Source organism: Panthera tigris, chromosome E2 (genome assembly GCF_018350195.1).
Source record: "Panthera tigris isolate Pti1 chromosome E2, P.tigris_Pti1_mat1.1, whole genome shotgun sequence".
In the NCBI taxonomy this organism is placed as follows: Eukaryota; Metazoa; Chordata; class Mammalia; order Carnivora; family Felidae; genus Panthera; species Panthera tigris.
Window position 1 is genome coordinate 11,968,774 of NC_056674.1, and position 23,821 is coordinate 11,992,594.

The 23,821-nt window shown below is 52.0% G+C and overlaps 2 protein-coding genes across 2 annotated transcripts in view; one reads left to right on the plus strand and one right to left on the minus strand.

Annotated features, from left to right (window-relative positions):
* Window positions 1–1,579: 1,579 nt before the first annotated feature.
* On the minus strand, window positions 1,580–12,383 carry IGSF23 (immunoglobulin superfamily member 23). Its single transcript, XM_007086635.3, has 6 exons — window positions 12,300–12,383; window positions 11,797–11,918; window positions 7,715–8,044; window positions 5,954–6,226; window positions 3,755–3,908; window positions 1,580–1,934 (listed from the first exon to the last, which is right to left on the minus strand). Exons 2-6 carry the CDS (start codon window positions 11,858–11,860, stop codon window positions 1,901–1,903), a joined length of 855 nt encoding a protein of 284 aa, XP_007086697.3. The 5' UTR covers window positions 11,861–11,918; window positions 12,300–12,383; the 3' UTR covers window positions 1,580–1,900.
* A 5,430-nt stretch (window positions 12,384–17,813) lies between these two features.
* CEACAM20 (CEA cell adhesion molecule 20) overlaps window positions 17,814–23,821 on the plus strand; it is a 65,166-nt gene continuing 59,158 nt past the window's right edge. Inside the window, exon 1 of the mRNA XM_042968414.1 lies at window positions 17,814–18,197. The gene's annotated coding sequence lies outside the window, so the exon portion shown is untranslated. The remainder of the gene's footprint in view (window positions 18,198–23,821) is intronic.

Sequence of the window (23,821 nt, forward strand, 5' to 3'; positions counted from 1 at the left end):
GATGTTTTTCTTTTATGAAAAGGAGCAAAAAATCAGCTCCGTGTGTAGACGTTTTGGGGTGCCTACCTAGCTTACAAGGCCAAACCTCCCCCCCCCACCCGTTCTTGGAACAACGAGCCCCCACAGACGCGGCTGGGCTCCTAGAGCTCTGCTTGTATGAAGCATCCAGGGCTCCTCCCCCCTCCCCGCCACAGGAAGAGGCGCAAGGTTGACACGTGACCCGAGTGAGCCAATCAGATGCCTTCTCCAGGGGCTTCGGGAACAAGGCGAAGGGATTCTGTGGATTTGGAAGCTACGGGATTGTGTCTTCCCCCATGTGGATGGGGAAGCATTGAGAACCCATCTTCAGACACAGAGAGAGAACTAGGAGTCTAATGTACCGGAGAAGAGGATTACAAGGGGTGACGGCTGGGGGGCCGAGAAGGTTCCGGCAACATTCCTGCTTTCTCTCTCTCTCTTTTTTTTTAATGTTTATTTATTTATTTATAAAATTTTTTTAATGTTTTCATTTATTTTTGAGACAGAGAGAGACAGAGCATAAGCAGGGGAGGGGCAGAGAGAGAGGGAGACACAGACTCCGAAGCAGGCTCCAGGCTCTGAGCTGTCAGCGCAGAGCCTGATGTGGGGCTCGAACCCACGAGCCTTGAGATCATGACCTGAGCTGAAGTTGGATGCTTAACCGACTGAGCCACCCAGGCGCCCCAATGTTTATTTATTTTTGAGAGAGAGAGGCAGAGGATGAGTGGGGGAGGGGCAGAGAGAGAAAGACACACACACGTGTGCACACACACACACACACACACACACACACACAGAATCCGAAGCAGGCTCCGAGCTGTCAGCACAGAGCCCAACACGGGGCTCAAACTCACAAACCACGAGATCATGACCTGAGCGGTTAACCGACCGAGCCACCCCGGTGCCCCAAGGATGTGCCATTCTTCATTCCGGGCCTAAGAGGCATTGCGCCTCTGTCTCCCTCCTGGAATCCTGCCTCTGGCATGTGAACAAGCTTGGGTCTGCCTGCTACAGGATGATAGATGATGTGGAGGACAGGTTAGTTGTCCCAGACGACTGTCCTAGTCCAGATAGCCCCTGGGTAACTGCCACCTCACCACAGAAGTGGGAGTGGGCCCAGCAGAGACCAGAAGACCCGCCCAGCTGAGCCCAGCCCAAACTGATAACCCTCAACATTGTAAGCTAAACCCATGGCTGTTGTTTCAAGCCATTAAATTTTAGCGGGGGCGGGGGGGGGGGAGTAGTTTGTTACACAGCAAGTGCTAACTGATACACCTTTGGATTTTTTTTGTGTGTGCGTGTGTGTGTGGAAATCTTGGATCCTTATAGTAAATTCGTCCTTTTTTTTTTTTAATTTTTTTTAACGTTTATTTATTTTTGAGACAGAGAGAGACAGAGCACGAACGGGGGAGGGTCAGAGAGAGAGGGAGACACAGAATCCGAAACAGGCTCCAGGCTCTGAGCCATCAGCACAGAGCCCGACGCGGGGCTCGAACTCACAGACCATGAGATCATGACCTGAGCCGAAGTCGGACGCTTAACCGACTGAGCCACCCAGGCGCCCCTCGTCCTTTTGTTTTTATTGAGCCACTTAAGTGAGGATCTTTCGCTGACAGCCCACGAATTTTAGGAAATACAGGCTACTTGTGTAGGTGGCTTCCCGGGGGTTGGTGAGCTGGGCAGATGGGAGGCTGGTAATTGGAGAGAGGGGAGAAAAGTGGTCCCCGGGACTCTCAACGAGACGAGAACATCCCACGGGCAAATGGTCAGGAGGGAGGGGGTCTCGACTGGAGCCCCCGGTAACTTCCTCTTTTCCCCAGCCCCGGGATGCTCTTGCCGCCTTCCTGGCATCACCTCTTAGGCTGACAGACAGGTGCCCACTTTAGCAGCACATCCGCAGTCTTCGCCGGTGAATCCTACGACGGAGAGCGAGAAGTCGTCACCGTCATCGCCATCAACGTGGCTGACGTTTATTGAAGGTTTACCACGCACCAGGCACGATCTGCAGTGCTTTGGTCCTCCTGCCTCGCGTAATCCACACACTTCCCCTCTGAGGTAGCTATTACCACTGTCCTTGTTTTACAGAGGTGGTTAAAGGACCCGCTCAAAGTTCCGCAAGCTAGCGGACGAATGGCAGAGCTGGGATGCACCCAAGTAGCCTGGCTTTGGGGCCCGCGGCCTTAGCGACAAGCGGCAGGGATCTCTCTTGCCCTGGGTGGGTGCGGTCGACGGGTGTGGGGCTTCCCCTCGGTCCATACCCCTCTTTTCCGAGGACTGCCCCTCCCCACCGAGAGGGTCAGGACAGCCATGCTTGTCCTCACGACCTCATCTCTAAGGCTGATGCTGTTTTGGAAAAGGCTGGTTCCTTCTGGCTGACGTCAGCAGTGTTTTGCCATCATAGGTCTGGGCCAAAATGGTAGGGGGAGGGGAAGTGACTCCTCCCGCCCACTCACGGGGGAGCAGGGACTGGATCTCTCATCCTCTAAGAACGTGGTTTTGGATTTGGATCTGGGTTTGGTTCAGAGTCAGCCATCTGTCAGCTGTGCGTCCTTGGGTCAGCTGAGGAGTTTCTCTGAGCTTTGGTTTACTCATTTGGAAAACGAGGCCAAGAATGTACCCATCCCTCAGAGTAGCTGGGACTTGAAGGCTCCCGGGGCTTACGCAGGATGAGCTGACAGGTGAGCATGATGCAGGGGCTCAGGGAGCAGCCTGGCCCTCCCCCACCCCTGCCTGGGACTCGCGGACTGGAGACCTGGCCCCAGCCTCTCCCAGCTGATCCACAAGGCTTTTGCAAACCACGTCAGCTCGCAGTGCACAAGCAACGGAGGCTTGTGCTGTTGTGGCGGGAAAAGAGGCGGGGTAGGGTAGGGCGAGAACTAGGAGTGAGGCAGGGTTCTGGGTTCGAACCCCTCCTCTCCGGCTGCGGGGTCTGGGCCCAGCCACTCCTCCCCGAGCCTGGGTTTCCTCTTTGACACACACAAGATCTTCTTTCCTATCCGTGACCCCCAACCCCATCCGCTGAGCTCTTGTGGAAACGAAATAGAATCATGTTTAGCAAGCACATAACCGTAAGATATTACAGTATTGGGAGCATAGCTAACACATCTAGGATTAGAATGCGAGTCAGACGTAAGTCAGATCCTGTCCCTCTTTGCTCGAAACCCTCCATTGCTCTCAGGTCACTAAGGACAAAAGCCAAGTCCTTGCATGGCCCACAAGACCTTATACCGCCTGTCCACCTCCACCCCCCTTCCCCTCTCTTCTCCCCTCTCTTCTTCCCCTCTCTTCCCTACTTCTCCTTTCTCACACCACTCCAGCCATGCTGGCCTCTTTGCTGTTGCTGGAACCTGCCGGGCAAGTCCTGCCTCAGGGCCTTTGCACAGGCGGCCGTATGCCCTTCTGCCAGACATCCCCTGAGCCATCCCTCCTTTGCTCAGTGTCTTTGCTCAGATGTCAGTTTCTCAGGGAGGCCTTCACTTAGTTCAATTGCGCCCCCTCCCCACCCTGGCCTCACTTCCTGGCCTTATCAAGGCAGACCAGCTCCAGAATCGTCTTCTGTCTCTTTGTTCCCTGGGGGTCACCTCGGGCGGGTGCATCAGGGCTCAGGATCCTGAGTCTAAAGCTTCTTGGGACGAGGCTATCGGTTGGGCTTCTGTCTGGCTGCAGAGTGAGCTCTGTGTCTCGTGGGGGGCCGAGTGGACATCAGGAGGCGGACGGGGGTGAGGACAGGACATACCTTAGGCTCTGGACGATGGTGAAGCCCACACCTCCTATCAGCATCATGGCCCCCACATTTGCAGCCATCAGGAGGGCGACGGCAGCTCCCCCTGACACGGACAGAACGGGGTCTGGCTCGATGGGCTCAGCCTCTGTGGGTTCCACGTTGTCTTCTGGGGACCAAGAAGGGGTGAGACTGCACACCCCTGCCTCCCACCATGTCACCCCCTGAGTGTGTCTTCAGTCTGCCCCCTCCTCCCCACCCTCTGGCTCTTCTGCCTCTGTCTCTCCCCTCCCCCCGACCTCCCGGCCACACGGGGGCCAGAGGGTCTGTGGAAAGCTCAAATGTGACCCTGTTCCTCCCCTGCTCAGAACCTTGCTGTGGCTTCCCAGGGAGCAAGCGTCTCTCATTTTGGCCTTCGAGGCCGTGCCAGCTGGCGAACCTCATCTCTCTCTCCCCTCCACCTTTATAACCCGGTCTCATTGGACTCTGCCCAATTTTCCGAGCTCACCTCTCTCTCCTACTTCCAGGCCTTTGTGACCCTAGAATGCTAGTCCACCCACCCACCACCTTGGCCTGGATGATTCCTATGTATCCTAGTACCAGCTCAGTTGTCCCCTCCTCTGGGAAGCCCTCCCTGACCCCCTTGCTGGATCAGGTGCCCCCTTGGGTCCCACATCCCTTCCCCCCACCTTGGCCTGGATACCAGCTCAGTTGTCCCCTCCTCCAGGAAGCCCTCCCTGACCCCCTTGCTGGATCAGGTGCCCCCTTGGGTCCCACATCCCTTGGCTCCCCCACCCCAGCCTTGCCCACTCTGGTCACTACTGTCTGTGGACAGGGCTGCCTCCCACTGGTCTGTCCCCTTCTCCCCCCCACCTCCCCGCGCTCAAACATTACTGTCTGGGGAAAGGGCCAGGGCTGTCTCCATCACCAGAATGTCCCCAGCACCACCCAGCACGGGCCAGTCACATAGTAGGCGGGCCAATAAACATCTCCTGAAAAGCTGATGAATGACTAAGGGGGTCTTGGAAGTGTCGTCATTCTCAGTGAGCGTAGCAGAGTCACCGGCTGCTCTAAGATTTAAACTTTTCTTCTCCCAACGAATCACCCCAAAACCAAATCCTGAAGCTCCTACTGGACCCTGGGAAGCTGGGAAGGAAGAGGTGGCTGGGACCCCGCCAAGCCAGGCTTTCCAGCCCCCGCCCTTTCCGTGCTCTGGACCTTTGCTTGTGCGGATCCTGATGCCTAAGTACCTTCCCTGCCTCTGTTTCATTCTCGCTCACCCGGAGCCACGTGTCCTCCGTGCATAAATACATGAAAAAGAATGTTCATGAGGATCGCGGCTATTTAAAGCACCTGCTTTTTTTTTTTTTTTTTTTTCTTTTTGAAGTGGGCTCCGCCCCCAGCTTGGGGCTTGAACTCCTGACTCTTAACGATCAGGAGTCACATGCTCCACCGACTGAGCCGTCCAGGCGCTAAACCACCCGTCTCTAACAGATGTTCTGCTGGTCTCATTCACATGTTATTTCTGGCCCTGAAAACAGTCTTGCAGACATTTACAAGTCACCCCGTCATACACAGGAGCAAAGGGAGACCTGCCCGGGGGGTGGGGGTCCACGTACGGTAACAGTCACGAAATTAATAACATGGACAACGCTAGTTGTAGCAATGATATTAGCTCGTGTTTACTGAGCGCCCGCTGTTATTTTGGGCTGTTCACCTGCGTCCTCCCTGAAAGCTCACAAGCACGCTTTGGGGTGGGCACTGGCGTTTTCTCAATTTGCAGACGAGGACCCTGAGGCCCAGAGAAGTCAAGGCACTGGTCCAGAGTCACACAGCTGGAAGAGGGGGAGCCAGGATCCAAATGCCAAAGCCCCCGCTCGGGACCACTCATCGTCACCTGCATTTTGTCACGGGTGTGGGCTCAGACTCCGAGAGGTCAGGCTCACACAGCCAGCAAACAGTCGGAGTCGGGACCCAGACGGCTGGCTCCAGATCCTGAGCTGAGCTTTTGCTAAGAGCTCATCTCTTTCTTCGGTAAAATGGGCTAATGATCCCCACTCTGCCTGGCAAGATGGGGGGACAGGATGACACCTTGGCTACAAAGGGTCTCCGAGTGGACTGCTCTGTGGTTGGCTCCAGGGAGCCAGGACAGCTGGCCACAGACCAGCAAGGGTGCAGAAGTCTGGGGTGGGGATGGGAGCGGGGGGGACTCACGTGGCAGCGAGATCGTCACAGGATTGGAGGGATACTCTCCCTGGCTGTTCTTGGCTGTGCACACATAGGTGCCCAGATGCCCCCAGGACAGCCTCCGGATGATCAGCATATTCCCAGTGTCGTAGGGCTCCCCGTCGAGGGTCCAGTGCAGCACGGGTGTGGGGGTGATGTGAGAGGCCAAACACTCCAGGATCACTGAGTAGTTGAGGTCACTCTGGATAACGCCCTGGACGGCACTGGGGAAGGTCAACAGCATCACCCCTCTGGAGCTGGCTGTGCAAACAGAGAGCAAGGCCACGTGGGTGGAGACCCCTCAGAGAGGCTGAGCATTTCTTTTGTCCACACAGAGGCATCCATCCATCCATGCATTCATTCATTCATCCGTCAATAAATGTGTTTGGAGTTCCTGATCTGTGCCCAGCGTCGCTCCAGACATAGGGAGTAGCAGACCTGTGGGTCCCCACCCCCCAGCCCCTCGCCCTCACCACTTCCCACTGCCAGTAAGGCACCTGTCGCCCGAGCGCTTTCCCTGTGGCTGCCAGGGCCCGCTGCGCCCGAGGAGAAAGCAGGCCAAAGTGTTGGGAAATGGACATACCCGGGGGCAGCCGGTATATAAATATCCCAGCTCCCCCGCCCTCAGCTGGACCGGGGTGAGGCCAAGGAGCTGGGAGGAGTGGCTGGATTCTGGATTCGTTTGAAAGCAGAGCCCACAGGATTTGCTGATGCCTCGGAGAGAGAGAGAGTGAGGAGTCGAGGAGGCCTCCAAGGCCTGGGGCCTGTGCCACCGGCTGCCGCGAATTGCTCTTTGCAGAGATGGGGCGCATGTGATCTTCACAATAGTTTTCTTTCCGTATTTTTTCCGGGTCAAAGACTCGAGGTCCAGGGGTTCTTAGGCCCAGGCTTCACGGTCAGAGAGAGAGAGGCACAGCTAGTGTCTGAACCCGGCAAGTCGGATGTCGTGGTGAGTACGGGGAGCCTCCACGCTGAGCTGCTTTCCAACATCAGTGCGATATGGTAAAGTGAAAAGAACGTCAGCTCAACCAAAGAACTCATGGAAGGCTTCCTGGAGGAGGTGGTGTCTGAGCTAAGCCTTGCAGGAGGAGAAAGAGCCCATCGGGTGTAAGAGACAAGAATCAACGTTAACAGCCGCCTGGGTGTGGCTCTTACCAGGAGCCAAGCACCATTCTTTTTTTTTTTTTTTTAATTGTTTAATGTTTATTCGCTTTTTGAGAGAGAGAGAGACACACGGAGGCTGAGCAGGGGAGGGGCCGAGAGAGAGGGAGACACAGGCTCCAGGCTCTGAGCTCTCAGCACGGAGCCTGACGCGGGGCTCGAACTCACGAGCCGCGAGATCGTGACCTGAGCCGAAGTCGGACGCTTAACCAACCGACTGAGCCACCCGGGCGCCCCTGCCGTTACGCCATTGCTGGTGCCCAGCATCACCCAGGACAGAGAAGGCACTAAAAAAGGATCGGACGTGTGCGTAACAATCAGCATTGGTTAAGTGTTTTGCTGAGTGGAAGGAAGTCCGAGCTTCTGTGTGAGGCCTTACAGGGCCCTGCATGGTCAGCCCCGTGGACCGCCCGCTCTCTCTGCCTCCCCCCTAGCCGCACGGAAAAGCCAGCGGCCTCACAGGGCCCATGCCCTCTACGCGGCTCGGCTCACGATTCCACAGGCTTTCCAGATCTCTCTTTACCCCTCCAGCCTTGCCCAGGCTGTTCTCGCTGCCTGAGAACTCGGTCCCTCTCGGGGCCCACTCACCCTTGCCTAGAAGCTGCTCTGTCGCACGCCTGCGTCCTCTGCCGGCTTCCAGCACTGTGTCCTCAGCTGTCACGTGTCTGATGATCAGGTCGCCTTGGGTGTCCCGCGTCTCCTGGCCGCTGGTGTGGCCGGGCCCCGGGAGGCCCTCGCGGGGGAAGAGCGTGGTTTCCGGCCGGGTCTTGTGCTCTCGGAACCAAGAAGTGGAGAGAGCTCCATTGAGGCTTGCGGGGACGGGCAGGGGGGCACGGGCTCCTGCGGTCAAGGGCTCTGGAGACGCAGAGGAGGGCGGCTCCAAGGAGACAGAGCAGGTGCAGGATGCGATCAGGATACCTTGGAGGAGGAGGGGGGGAAGAGAGAGGAGAGAGCAGAGGGGGCAAATGGGACCAAGGGCGAGATGCTGCCCCAGCGGGTAACCCTTCCTGAGCTGGCGACAGTGAGTGTGGCACGCTGAGAGCTGATAACTGTGATGATGATAGGGACGATGTCGGAACGGAAGGGAACGTTCGCTGAGCACCTCCTATAAGCCAGATACTGTTCTGAGCGCCGAACACGTACTATCTCACTTACTCCTTCCGTCGACCCCTGCAAAGCGCACATCACCCAGGGTAACCGTGCAGATCTGCCGTCTCCCCTTCTCTGCCCTGCTCTGCTCCCCGAGAGGCTGACTCCCCTGAGCTGCCTCGTCGGGTCCCCTTGTCTTTTGCTTCCGGTTGGCCTCTGCTGGTGCGAGTGACGGCTCCCTCCCTGCTCCGTGGACGTGGGGCGGCTGTGTCCCTCCACTAAGGCTGCCGTCGTGTGGCCCTGTCTATGCGCCACTCTCTTTGGGTCTTGGGGTCTGCTGGTCTTCTCGCGGCTCCTAGCACACGGGAGGTAACAGCTTCTGCTGTGGCCAGCCTCAGGGTGCTGCACGATCCCAGGAGGGGTTGCCTTTACCCTGCTTCTACCTCCGCAGATCCTCCCTTTACTAACCTCCTCGCCCATTACTCCTTTTGAGAAGACCATCTTCCCGCCTCAACCCTGAGTAACACAACTGCCACACCCCCAGTAGGAGTGAGGAAATGGAAGCTCAGAGAACTGGAGACCATTGTCCAGGATGTCCTAGGTGGTACACAGCAGGGCTGTGATCCACAGGCAGTCAACAATCTTCTTTTTAAAGAAAAAAAAATTTTTTTAAATGTTTATCTTTATTTTTGAGACAGAGAGAGACAGAGCATGAGCGGGGGAGAGGCAGAGAGAGAGGGAGACGCAGGATCCGAAGCAGGCTCCAGGCTCCGAGCTGGCAGCCCAGAGCCCGACGCGGGGCTCGAACCCACGAACCACGAGCTCACAACCTGAGTCGAAGATGGACGCTTAACCGACTGAGCCACCCAGGTGCCCCTCAACGTTCTTCTTTTTAATGTTCATTTATTTTTGAGAGAGAGAGAGAGAGAGAGAGGAAAAAGGGGGGGTAGGGTGAGAGAGAGAGGGAGACATACCGGGAAAAATTATTTGCAACGGGTCTCACAGACCAAGAGCTCATTTCACTAATATATAAAAAGCTCCGAGATCTCAATAAGAGAAAATATCAGCAACCCAACAGAAGCATATACAAAGGATGTGGGCAGGCAAATCCATAGGAGAGAAAATTCAAATGTCTCTTGACCTAGGGAAAACATTCAGCCGTGCTCATAGTAAGAGAAACGCAAATTAAAACACACGGAGGTAACACTTTTCACCGATCAGGTTGGCAAAGATCCAAAAGGTCGATGATGTGTCATGTTGATGAGGCTGAGGGCAATGGGAAAGAACATCTTCTGTGTGGCTCATACAACCCCGTGCGGAGGACATGGGCTTTTCAGATTGAAAATTCCCATATCCTTTGACCCTGAAATTAAAGATCAGGGAATGTGTTCTATGGATTAACCTTTCCCAGTATAAAATGACTTCTGGGCAGGGTCATTTGCCACATCTTAGTTTTAATGGCTAAAGATTGGAAATATCCAAGTGGCCGTCCATAGGGAACCGATTTAATAAATTATGCTCCATTCACACAGCGGAACAAGACAGCTGTACGAAAAGGTGGGGAAGGTCTCCGGAACGCCGTGAACTAAGAGGGAGAGATCGCCAAAGTAAGCAGTTAAGATAGAAAGGCAGGCGGCTGGATGGTTCTTACGGTACGCTAACTTTGGTGTAAAAATGGGAGAAAAGTAAATCTGTAATATTTGCATTTCTTATAAACATATAAAGAAACTCTGGAAGGATGCACAAAGACAGTGGCCACCTGTGTGTGCCAGCAGGGGGGAGGGCGACCTTTTATATCCCTTTTATATATCTTTGAGATTTGAACCATGGGAATGTATAACCCATTCAACAAAATTAAGTAAAATTTGAATAAAGGAAATAAGAGAGCATAAACTATGTTCTCAGTAGTCTTACACACACACACACACACACACACACACCCCAGAATGCAGGCTCCAGGACTGGACTGCCAGCATGGGGCACCTGGGTGGCTCAGTTGGTTAAGTGACTGACTTTGGCTCAGGTTATGATCTCATGTTTCATGAGTTCGAGCCTCATGTCGGGCTGTGTGCTGACGGCTCAGAGCCTGGAGCCGCTTTGGATTGTGTCTCCCTCTCTCTCTGTCCCTCCCCTGCTCATGCTCTGTCTCTCAAAAATAAATAAATGTTAAAAACAATTTTAAAAAGCAGTATAATGAGTGGGAACCTTTTAAGGATCCGAAATGCCCCCTTACAGAACACAGATGAAAGCATCAGCTCTCTTCCTGAATGAGAAGTGATGGCAAGGGTTGGAACAACTCCTCGGGCAGCATCATGGGAAACACAATGCTGTGCTCCGTAAGCGGCTGTGAGAGGTCAGCCAGGGCCCGGGCCCACAGTGCCAGGGCCCGGGCCAGATTCTCCCAGCCATTTCCTCACCGGTCCCCTCAACAGCTCTGAGGTCAGCACTAGTCTGTTTTACTGGCAGGGAAACTGAGACACCGTGAGCTTCGGTCTCAGACCCAAGGTCATAAGTGGCCAGCCGGGAGTTGTCCCACTATAGCGCCTTCTGGGTGGGTGATGGGCCTACTGCCTGCTTTGTACCTCCACTGATTTTATGTCTGAGTCGGCTGCTGGTAGGACTTTTCTGTTCCCCTGCTCGCAAGCCTTCCATGGCTCCCCAGCGCCCTCAGGACACAGTGCTGATACCCTCGCCTGGCACCTTCCTACACCTCCGTGCCCCTGTTGCCATCTTCCCTCATTCTCTGCATCGGAGAGACTGAACTCTGGGCAGTGGCTCGGGCCTCCGGGCCTTTGCACGTGCTGGTCTCCCTTCCTAGAATGCTGTTCCCCCTAACTCTTTATCTAGCGGTGATTCCAGTTTCTGCTCAGGTACCCCTCTTCTGGAGCCTTCCCTGACCCTCAGGCATGCTTGGTAATAGATACTACAGTGTCTGGGCAGGGACCTCAATAGATGGAGTGAGGCCTTGCTCTTTGCTGCAAAGTGACAGGAATAAAGTGTTCTACTCAAGGACCTAGGTGTCGCTTTTTCTTTCTTTCTTTCTTTCTTTCTTTCTTTCTTTCTTTCTTTTTCTTTCTTTCCTTCCTTCCTTCCTTCCTTCCTTCCTTCCTTCTTTCTTTCCTCCTTCCTTCCTTCCTTCCTTCCTTCCTTCCTTCCTTCCTTCCTGTTATTTTTGAGAGAGAAAGATAGCACAAGTGGGGGAGGGGCAGAGAGAGGGAGAGAGAGACAATCGGTGTGGAGCCTGATGGGTGCTCGAACCCAGGAACCTTGAGATCACGACCTGGGCCAAAGTCAGATGCTTAACCTAAGGAGCCACCCAGGCCCCTCAGGGTGCTTTTCTATCTCTAGGGAAACAATTTGCATTCTTCTCCTTTTACGAATCACATGGCACAGGGATGCGATTTGCATAACAGGTGCCACATTTTTTCTGAGCTCTCATTTTGATTCTGACAGCTTTGGGAGGTCCTTCCCTGGCCACCCCCTCCCCAGCTTCAGGCCTGGGCCCTCGTCTTTGGAGACTCTCCCTGGGAGTGTCCTCTCTCTGTCCCCAACCCTTGGGTGAAGCCACCGTCCTTTCGCACCTGTTAGAAGCAGCCTCTTCCAGGCAGGGCTGTGGCTGGGGCCTCCGTCCAGAAGACACCTCATGCCGCGTTCTGTCTGGCGGCCGCAGAGGGGAGGTCGCCCCGTCTGGAGTGCGGCCTCCCTAGACAGACAGGCGGTTAAGTTCTCAGCCTTGGTCCCGCCCCCGTCCTGGCCACAGCCCCGCCCCCTTCCCCGGGCTCCCGCGTTGGGCTGGAAATTCACCTCCCAGATCCGTGCCCTGTGCCCTTCGCTAGCACTGGGTTAGTGGTGGTGGTGGTGGGTGGGGAGCACGCAGGGGCAGGATTCTGGGAGAAGGGGCTCTGGGGCTTTGTTCCCCTCCCTCTCTGCGCACCCTCCCCCCCCCCCCAACCCTGGGAGAATGATGAAGATGAAGGGTGGGGCAGGATTGTCCCGCCTCTGTTACTTCACATCAGAGGAGAGAAATGGCTAAAGGTCATCAGGTAAGAGGTAGTGGGGAGGAGGAGGGGGGGCTCTTGCTTGCCTCCTGACTTTGCTCCAGCCTCCGGGACCATCAGCCCCGAGCCTCCACTTTTCTCCTCTCTGAAATGGGGATGTTGATCATCGAGGGGCCTCAGAGTCGGTGGGGCCAATGGACATCAGATACCCCGCAGAGTGCCTGGCATATAGTAGGTGTTCAATGAATCGGCAGTAGCTGTTACAATAATGCTAAGTATTGCTGTTGGTATCCAGGATGTCCTGGGGGCATGCTGGGAAGCCCTTTCTCAGGGCCTTGCTCATACGACATCCGGAATTTTGGCTTCTGGAAGGATAAGCCACAAAAGCTCCTTTCTCTCAAGTTTTTGACCCATTCTTTTCTCCTTAATAATTGTATCACTCAAACTAATAGCTGGTGTTTACTGAACACGTACCATATGGCGGGCACAGCACTTGCCCTTTAAGGCTTCTTGTCTGCCTGAATCCTCATTAGCAACCTCGAGGGCTCAGTGTGAGCATCCTCACTTTCCAGGGGCGCACAGAGGCTAAGTAACCCACCCAGCCTGACACAGCTATGCAACATGGCGTCTGTCGGTTCTCGGACGGGGCCACCTCAGGGCCTTAGCACTAGCCGCTCCCTTTTCTTAGTGCCTTACACAGATCAGTTCATATCTGACTGTATCTTATTGTTCCCATCTTAAATCAAATATGAACCCCTCAAAAGGACCCTCCCACATGCCTGCTGCAAGTCTGGCCTCCGCTTCTTGCCAGCAAGGTGCTCTGTTTTATTTTCTTTCCAGCATTTGCCCACTCATTTATCTCCTGTCTCCCCTCTCCCATGCCTTCTGGTCTAGAATGTCAGGAAGGTAGGGATTTTGTCTGAATTTGTCTGGATTTTTTTAGTGAATGAGTGTAACGGGTGTGTTGGAATTTGAACTCAGATCTGACTCAGCAGCTCGTGCCTTTCCCTCCCCGAGAGGTCCAGATTCTACGCTGGGGCAAAGTTTCACTCCCAGGTCTTTAAAAAGAGTCATTATCAGGTGACTTGGTTATATCTTTATGGGCATTGGCCATACTGCCTTTTTTTCATGGTTTTTGTGAAGGCCTGCTGGGGTAATTAGCCAGGCCAGGGGACTACCAATGTGTGATGAGCAAATATTTGCAACACAGTTAATAGCCATCTGTGGATGAGGAGTCTGTGGTTTCAGCTTGTCCAGCTTTCAGGGTAATAGCGCCTGGAGTTTCCTTTGAAAACCAGCCTTCTCCTGGTTCCGGGGAGAGGAAGCCCGGGTGTCGTCAATCAGAGCACTTCATCCTCCAACCACGGTGACTAGGGGAGGGCTGGACACGTGACTGAAGTGTAACCGACAAGGAGAAGGAGAAGGAGAAGACGACGACGACAACGGCAGAGGAGGAGGACGAGAAGAAGGAGAAGGTGGCAATTCACCTTTATGGAACTTCTCTCCCCAAAACCCAGCGCCCCATTCTAAGTAGGAGAAACACTTAGCCAAACCTAAATTGAGGGACATTCTACAAAATAGCCTGCATTCCTTCCAGTGGCCACAGCCGAGAACTTGTTCGCAAAGGAGACTCAGGAGATGTGAGAACTAAATGCTGGGAACCCAGCATTTACTGAGAACTTGACTCTGAGTGGGGCACAGTACGGGCAGGTGTCGCCACTCTCCCGGTACAGAGGAGGAAAGCGAGGCACAGAGAGCGTAGCCGACTTATCCGGGGCCGCGCAGCTCGTAGATGGCTGGGCAGACCCAGGCTCCGGACTCTGGAGCCCATGATCTTAAACCTTATATACACCTTTGGGCCTCCTAACATCCATAGGTGTTAGATATTCTTTCCGTTTCTTCCCACAGGGAAACAGAGATACAACTTATGTGGTTAAATACGTTGTCCAAGGCCAGACTCTCCTAAGTCACACTCACCTCAAGCCGGTCTCACTTCCTCCCATCCTTGGACAGTGAGTTCCCTGAGACACAAAGGTCCTGGTTTCCGGCTTCTTGAGCCCTTGTGACATCATTCGCCTCTCCTGTTGTGTGTTCTGTGTTGTGTGTGCCAAGAGGCCCCACCCCCCACCCCCGTCCTGCCAGGGGCTAGGGTTGGATGGTGGGGGGACGTCTTACTCCATATGTTTTGTGTTTCCATGGAAGGACTGTTCAGAGGCAACCCGAGCTCCCTCCAGGGGGTTTGGAAATATCTGCCTACCTTTGGGTTGTCACAGGGCCTGAGGACAGAAGGGTGTTGACGCGTACCGGACTAAACAGCCTGCAAGAATATGCGGCACTGTCCTTTATGGCAGAGACTCGTGTCGCCTAAAATGCCAGTAGAGCCCCAGTTAGAAACCTGGAGTTGGAATAAGGCTCCGGCTTTTGTCCTCCCGTCCCTGTTAGGCTGATGAGCCTGGGAGAGGAAACGGAGCTTTGTGTGGTTCGGACCCAATCCCTCCGTTTTTTATTTGATTTTATTTTTAAATGGTTATTTATTTTTGAGAGAGAGAGCACCAACAGGGGAGGGACAGAGAGAGAGAGACACAGAATCCGAAGCAGGCTCTAGGCTCTGAGCTGTCGGCACAGAGCCCGACGCGGGGCTTGAACCCATGAGCCGTGAGATCATGACCTGAGCCGAAGTCGGACGCTTAACTGATTTTAAGTCTCCCCTCCAGTTGCCAGTAGAAAAGAGGATGCAAAGACACCGGAGAGTATCTGGAGCTTTTCCTGCAAAGCAGGCAGGAAAGACCAGATACGGGTTTCCCCCTGGATGTCGGAGGCTGCAGACAAAATGTCCCAGGGGTTTTAGATTGTGGATTCATTCGCTCAAGCCTTCCTTCTTCCGATCTGCCTTTCCGTGCTACCGAGGCTGGGAAGCTAAAACCACGCTGCCTCACTTCCCTCGAAGCCAGGGCTCTGCCAGTCTGACCCACTGCATGAGATCCGGAAAGGGGAAGTGAACTGGTGGCCATGCTTATGTTTCTGCCACGGATTTCGACAAGCACCGTCAGGTAGAGGCTGTGTCTTTTTCTGGGGCATCAGCAGCAGCTGGCTTCGTGCATTTGGAGGGGCTCTTATCGGTGTGCATCTAGCAAGCGTGGTCTGGTTCTGGAGCCGACAAGTCCGGTAGCGGAGTAGAAATGTGAGTTCCCACATTTCTATGCTGGGGGAGGTAGCAGCTCCTCCAGTGGGTCAGTTCTGTGGCTTCAGAACTGGGGGGAGCTGGGGGGGGGGCGCTGATAGAATCGGCTTCCTTTTCCTTCCCATCAGAGAGCACCCAGCTGTCTTCCCCTGGGGTGGGTCTGTCTCCTTGAGCCTCTCCGAGTGGGAACCAACCCAATCTGAAATCAGATGCACAAGAATGTCGCAGCACCAGACCCAGTCTCCCAACGTTTAGAAAGTACAGGTTGCGGGGGCATCTGGGGGGGGGCTCAGTCGGTCGAGCATCTGACTCTTGATTTCGGCTCACATCGTGATCTGGGGGTTGTGGGATCTGAGCTGCGCGTGGAGACTGCTCAGGGTGCTCTCCCTCCTCCCCCTGCTCCTCCTCTGCTCGCTCTTTCTCTCTCTAAAATAAAAGAAAAAGAAAATAAGATGCATTAGCCTTTCCCACGTGAAAGCAATTTTCTCACGTTCCCGTTTCCGTCACAGCCCACAGAAGGGTAGGAGGGAAACACGAATTCAAGTGACACAACACTGTTTGTTTCAATAAACAGGGCAAGCAGCATTATGATGTTCCTTTTTTTTTTTTTTTTTAGCTCCACGAGGGTGGCGGAAGAGAGACGTGACAATGAAAATTCCCAAGTGTTTGCACCTTTCAGGAAAAGAGAGCGTCGGCGTAGGTCGTACTAGCTAGGGCAGCAGGTCATTAGTTAAGACAACCGGTCCAGATTTGGGAGGTGTTAGGGGCCAACTTGTGGTCCCTGCCCCCCCATTCCTATGTTGAACCCCCAAATTCCAATGCGACCATATGGAAGACAGGACCTTGAAAGAGGCGATTAATTTTAACTGGGGTCGTGAGGGTGGAGCCCTAATCCGATAGGATTGGAGCCCTCGTAAGAAGACCAGACAACACCAGGGATATGTGCACACGGGGCAAAGGCCGTGTGAGGACACAGCGAGGTGTTACCTATCTACCAGCCAAAGAGGGGCTTCAGGAGAGACCAACGCTGCCAGTACTGATCTTGGACTTCCAGCCTGAGAAAAAAGATTTCTGATGTTTAAGCCACCAAGTATATCCGGTAATATTGTGTCGTGGGAGCTCTAGCAAACTAATACGGGAGGGGACAGGTGGCTGTCGGAGGATGAAGCCACACCAGTCTCTGAAGTCTAGGGGTCTTATAAATAAGACTCCTTTGTCAGAAATACATTCACAAGGACGGTTTCATGAGGGAGGGAGGGAGGCTCTGCTTTCCTGAAGGTGCAGGAGAAGTCGGAATATTTTCTCTTTCTCGCACTCCTGAGGTCTTTGTTACCCACAGTCAGAACAGTCAAGAGTTTCCAGGCAAGGTCTCAGACTTTCACGATGCAAAGGAAGTGTGAGTGCTAGGATTTAGGGGGAAAGTTTTCCATTAGCAATAATCGTGCCTCAGATACACCGTTGGCTAGGTTACTGCCACTGTGGAAAGCTGTGAATAATAGGACTGTTAATAAATACACACAAGGCGTGCAACGTTTTTCACCCACCAAGGTAAAGAAACAAAGCAGGACAGAAAAATAAAAAAATTGGCTTGAGTTGTTCCAGGCCGGCTTTGAACCTGGGCCATCTTTTGGACTTGCTAGCCTGTCACTTTATATCCCGTTTGGAGGTTAATGGTGATATTCCACAAGCCCAAATTTTGGAAAATATCTACATCTTCACAACTGCCTCCCCTCTCAGGGGGCTGCGTTTGAAAAATTCTTGTCTTCTTGCAAAGTTGAGGAGTCTACAATGACGACAACTCCAGTGCTCAAACCTTACTGGGGGTGGGGGGTGGGCTTCTTCCCTTTAAATGTCCATCTTGTATTTTAAAACATTTCCATGGACATTCCATCTCGCCACCTGTGCCCCTGCTCCTCGCGCTGTCCCCTGCTCCACCGAGCCTGGGCTACGATCATGTGAGAAAACCAGCCTTCAAAAACATCAGTTTGGATGCTTCTGGCCGCAGAAGTTGGGTGCCCCAACCCAAAACGGTTGGAAACTCGGACACGCACTACTGGATGTAGCGGGCATTCCAATGGCGGCGCAGTTCCCGGGCTGGTTAACACGGTGGGTCAGCGATGGCCCTGAAACCCCGGGTTCTGCGTCTCCCTTCCGGGCTCTCAGCGAACTGAACCACACGGCCAACTCCCCACGCAGACCAAGATAACCGCCACGTGCGCCAACCACGCCAGCGGAAGACCGTTCCCAGGTGTCTTCAAGAGCCAGTAAGATATTTCCCATCAGCACCCCCCACAGACGTCCTCTCACTCGGCATTGGCCAGAACCAGGTCACATGACCGGTCCTGGGAATGGGAGCATCTGATTGGCTCAGCCTTTGGCCAATCAGGATTTGTCCCTTCTGAGCCGGCTTCGGTCTTGAAGCTCCGGCCCAGAGGAGGAGGAAAGGAGCCTTCCCGCCGCGCTGGGGCTCGTTTGGCAACCAGGGCGCGGGGTGGTGGGTGCCGCCGAGGCTCCCCAACTGCCTCCGCCAGCCTCCCAACCTTGCAGCATCCCAAACCCAGTTCACAGGCTCTCTCCCCAGCCTCATGCTCTTCTGGCCGCCTTCCCTAACCCCAAAAAGCAGCCTCATGGAGACATCTAGCTGGGGAGGCGGGGACTGGCGCCTCCCGCCCACAGCCACGGGGATGAGCCCTCCTGAAAGTGGGTCTTTTACCCCCAAACACGCCTTCGGTTGAGTTAACTGCAGCTTCGCCCCTCATCCTCACGAAAACTCACGAGAGGGCCCCGAGTCAGCGCTGTCCAGGTAAGCGGCCCCCCAACTGCTGACACACAGGCGTCCTCGTAACTTTGCAAGCCACGGATTTTCCGAGCGGTTTGTTACCCAGCGGTCGATGCACCCCGATACGAGGACACCAGGCAGATGCAACGAGGTGGTATAGACGTATTGGAGTAGGGGGCACACCTAATTTCAATGCTCTCCGTTACTAATTAAATTTTTACTATGGTTTATCATACTCCGTCCCCCCTCCCCCGCAGAGATTTAAAGTCAGTCCCTTACACGTGCGCTTAGGCTGAACTGAGAGCCACGCACCGGTCCTTGGGGGGCGGGAAACAACACCCAAATGGAAACGTAATGTGAGCTCTACGTGTTTTAAAATTTGCTAGCAGTGACGTTAAAAAGCAGAAAGACAGGATAACAGGTTATTTTCACCTGTTTGGCACCGCTGACTTAATACTGATTTCAGGTGGCCGTCATTTGGTGGCTTTGGATTAGTAGCTGTATTGATTTTTTTTTTTAACGTTTATTTATTTTTGAGACAGAGACAGAGCATGAATGGGGGAGGGCCAGAGAGAGAGAGGGAGACACAGAATCAGAATCAGAAGCAGGCTCCAGGCTCTGAGCCATCAACCCAGAGCCCGATGCGGGGCTCGAACTCACGGACCGCGAGATCGTGACCTGAGCTGAAGTCGGACACTTAACCGACTGAGCCACCCAGGCGCCCCGGATTAGTAGCTGTATCGAAACCAGATGTAACCAATATATATTGAGTTGTGAGAATCCTTGAAAACTGTTCCTTGAAACTTGGGTATTATGAGCTATTCACTAAAGAGAAACTAGGCAAGACTATAATATCTTCATATATCTGGAGAGTCACTGATTTTAGTGTTCCTTACCAAAAGTGGATTGCCTTGACACGCTTTTTTTAAGTTTTTACTTAAGTTCCCGTTAGTTACCATACAGTGTCATGTTAGTTTCAGGTGTGCAATATAGTGATTCAACAATTCCATACATCACCCGGCACTGATCGTGACAAGTGCCCTCCTTAATCTCCATCACCTATCTCACCCACCCCCCCCACACACCTCCCTTCTGGTAACCATCGGTTTTCTATAGTTGAGTCTGTTTCTTGTTTTGTCTCTTTCTTTTTATTTCTCTTTGCTAGTTGTTCTCTTTCTTAAGTTCCACATCGGAGTGAAATAATATGGTATTTGTCTTTTTCTGACTTAGCATAATACTCTCTAGCTCTGTCCACGTGGTCGCAAATGGCAAGATTTCATTCTTTTTTATGGCTGGCTTACCCTGCATATATACATACTTATATTTATATATATACACACATATATGTGTGTATATATACACATATATGTGTGTATATATACACATATATGTGTGTATATATACACATATATATAAATATATAAATATGAGTATATTTATTTTTATTTTTTTAACTTGGAATTTATTGTGAAATTGGTTTCCATATATATACACGTGTATATTGTGAAATTTATTGTGAAATTGGTTTCCATATATATGTGTATATGTACATATGTATATAAATATATAAATATGAGTATATATATATTTATTTTTATTTTTTTAACTTGGAATTTATTGTGAAATTGGTTTCCATATATATATGTGTATATATACATATACATAAATATATAAATATGAGTATATATATATTTATTTTTATTTTTTTAACTTGGAATTTATTGTGAAATTGGTTTCCATATATATATGTGTATATTGTGAAATTTATTGTGAAATTGGTTTCCATATATATGTGTATATATACATATATATATAAATATATAAATATGAGTGTATATATACTTGTTTTTATTTTTTTAACTTGGAATTTATTGTGAAATTGGTTTCCATACAACACCCAGTGCTCATCCCAACAGGTGCCCTCCTCAGTGCCCATCAGCCACCCTCCCCTCCCTTCCACCCCCCATCAACCCTCAGTTTATTCTCAGTTTTGTTTTTTTTTTATTTTTTTTTTAACGTTTTATTTTTATTTTTGGGACACAGAGAGACAGAGCATGAACGGGGGAGGGGCAGAGAGAGAGGGAAACACAGAATCGGAAGCAGGCTCCAGGCTCTGAGCCATCAGCCCAGAGCCCGACTCGGGGCTCGAACTCACGAACCGCGAGATCGTGACCTGAGCCGAAGTCGGACGCTCAACCGACTGAGCCACCCAGGCGCCCCTATTCTCAGTTTTTAAGAGTCTCTTATGGTTTGCCTCCCTCCCTCTCTTTTTTTTTATATTTATATATATATGTGTATATATATACAAACACACACACACCACATCATCTTCCCCCGTTTTTTCTAGGGTTAGAGTTAGGGTTAAAAGAAGGGTATTTGCCTGGCATCTGCAGTTTGAGCCCTCTCCCGTGCTCCGATGTACAAAACCTCAGACTTCTGCTGGGGTGAGCCCGGGCCTGGCAGGCATCCACCAAGATGAAGTAAGGAGGGGATTGGGGGCTCTAAATGCTTTTAAAATAGATATTCAGTTGGTTCTTGTGTTTTTATCTCTACTCTCACACCATTTTCAGAACTATTACCAATTCCTTTTTTTTTTTGTTTTCAAGTTTATTTTGAGAGAGGGGAGGGCGGGAGGGGCAGAGACAGCGAATGCCAAGCAGGCTCTGAGTTGTCAGCGTGGAGCCAGATCCAGGGCTTGACCTCATCAACCGCAAGATCATGACCTGAGCTGAAACCACGTGTCGGCCACTTAACCGACTGAGCCACCCAGGTGCCCCAGAAATATTACCAATTTTCAAATATTTGGGGTTTTCAGAATAACCAGGCTTCTCATATATATATATATATGTGTGTGTGTGTGTGTGTGTGTGTGTGTATTTTTTTTTATCGTGTGTTTAGGAACCCACTTTCTCAGATCTAGGGTGAGGGTTAGGGTGACTGGTATGTGCTTGATATAGTACAGTTCAAAGACCTCTCCAGAGGGTTAGGGTTTAGGGCTTAGGGGGTAGATTGGGGTTACCGTTAGGGTATGTGACACGCTTCAGAAAAATGTACGGGTGCTCACAGAGATTCATACTCCTAGAGACTTCTGGCCTATGAGTCAATGCTAGAAAACAACAACTCCATTGACCGCTTCTTCCTTGAATTATTTTCTATTGTCCAGAGGAAACGGGTGACATCTTTTGCCTGGTATTTGACGTCCTTTGTATTCTGACTTTTGTTGACCTTTCCATGGTGACTTTCTGCCAGGGTACGTGGAGGCGTGTGCTCCATATGTGGCCACGCCCACAACCCCCCAATTATTTAGCAGGCAAAATCTACCTCAACTTCCTCTACAGCCCCTTTGATAAGGCTCCACTGACGCCCCCCCACCCTGCCCCTGGCGCTGTATTTCTGCTTTCGTGGTGCCCATCACGTTTAGCTGAGGGAATGCCTCCGCAGCTACTCTGGACTACCAAGAGTAAGGGTACTGCTGTGTTCAGCCATGCATCCCAAAGCCCCAGGCAGGGACCCACAGGAAGCCCTGAGCACATATCTAATTGATTGGTATAAGCAGTGTATTATACGTCAGAGAGCTAATTTTCACTCCTGGGTATCAGAATCATCAGAGCTTTGTGAACGTACAGGTAGCTGGGCTCCATACTAGACCCACTAAATCATCTTTCAAGGGTGGGTCTAAGGTTTGTGCATTTGGGGGGCAGAAGCCCCAAGGATGATTTTTTTTTAATGTTTATTTTTGAAAGAGACAGAATGAGCGGGGGAGGGGCAGAGAGAGAGGGAGACACAGAATCTGAAACAGGCTCCAGGCACTGAGCTGTCAGCACAGAGCCCGACGCGGGGCTCGAACTCACAAACTGCGAGATCATGACCTGAGCCGAAGTCAGATGTCCAACTGGCTGAGCCACCTAGGCGCCCCTCCACTGATGATTCTAAAGTGGTAATAATTGGGGCACCTGGGTGGCTCAGTCGGTTAAGCATCCAACTTTGGCTCAGATCATGATCTCACGGTTCATGGGTCCGAGCCCCACCTCGGGCTCTGTGCTGACAGCTCAGAGCCTGGAGCCTGCTTGGGATTCTGTGTCTCCCTCTCTCTCTGCCCCTCCTCTGCTCACACTCTATCTCTCAAAAGTAAATAAATTAAAAAAAAAATCATGAAGTGGGAACAATGGAGTTTGTAAAAAGATCAGAGCAGACCAGAACTGCCAGGGAAAGTTGGTAGAAGGGCCACGTACCAAACTTTGAAGTTCGGGGAAAGATAGATAAAATTCAAAACAAAACAAAACAAAAAAACAGAGCTGAAGTACAGACATAAACGTAAAGATGACAGTATGGAGACCAGTTTTTTGAAAAGAACAGGCCCTGATTATGGGGACTTTGAAAATCTGCACACACTTGGGCAGTCAGCAGAGCCCGACAGTCTTAGAGACGGGCACATCGCCAAATCATGTTGTCATGGCAAGTGCGTGCTCAGAAAGAGGGAAGCTTGCTTCTGAAAAAGAACGAGGAAGGCCTCATTGGTAAGAAACTATTTCCATGAAGGTCTTGCCTCAGAAATTTACGAGTTGAATCATGGAGTTTTTACAACTAAAAATACATCTTGATCCTCTGTGCTGAAGTGGAATTCCGTAGAGTACGAGTCCCCCCCCTTGAAAAAAAGAAACGGTTCCGTAGTTAAATAAATTTGGGATCAAAACCACAAAAGAAACAGGCAGACTTAATTTTAATAATCTATTTTATTTAACGCGCTGTATCCCAAACATTGTCATTTCAGTATATAGTCAACGTAAAAAATTACTGAGATGCTTTACTTTCTTTTTAAGTTTGTTTGTTGATTGATTGAGGAAGAGAGTGCAAGTAGGAGAGGGGCAGAGAGAAGAGAGGGAGAGAGAGAGAGATCTCTCTTTCATAATCTTTTACAAAGATGCCTTCCAAAAGGCAGTTCTAGCCGTGCGCCTGCCTGATGGTTTAGGGACACCACGAGAGGGGTACAGCCCTGCCTTTGCCCCTGCTGTTCCCTTGGCCTGGAACACCCTTCCCCTTTTCTCTGGGTGTCCGAAAGCTACCTGATGATTTCCACTCTCTACTCCGCCCCCCCCCCGCCCCCCAATTCCTCTTCCGTAGAGAACTGGTCAGAACACTAACAAATGTGGCCAAGGGACTGGTTAGTGCTCATAGTCCCAGGAGTGCCCCACGGGTCAGGACACCCTCTGTTCTTCTCCCAGAAGCTCAGGCCCCCAGCACGTCTTCCTATCCCTGCGTCTCCAGTCCATCCTCCCATTGCCACCAGATTCTTCCTGTCGCTTGGCCGTGACCCTGTTACTGTGGCTGCGACGTGTCCAGCTTTTGTTATGATGCCACCCCATCCTGTGCCACCTCACCGCGCTCTTCTCCGGAAGCTGATGCGGGGACACACGTTCTCAATCTAGTTCTTACACCCCCTCTCTTCTCACCCCATGCAGGGGTGGACCAGGATGGCCCTGCCTTGCAGAGCTCCATTGGATGTGCTCTGCGTGAGCGCTGTACGTTGTGGGTGAGGGCATGGGCGCTAATCCACGCAGGTTGGGGGCTGGGCCTTCCATCTCTGGGGGGGGGGGGGTGCTGGAGATCAGCGCCCCACCTCACGTACAGCTCCTGGCGATCACGGGTAA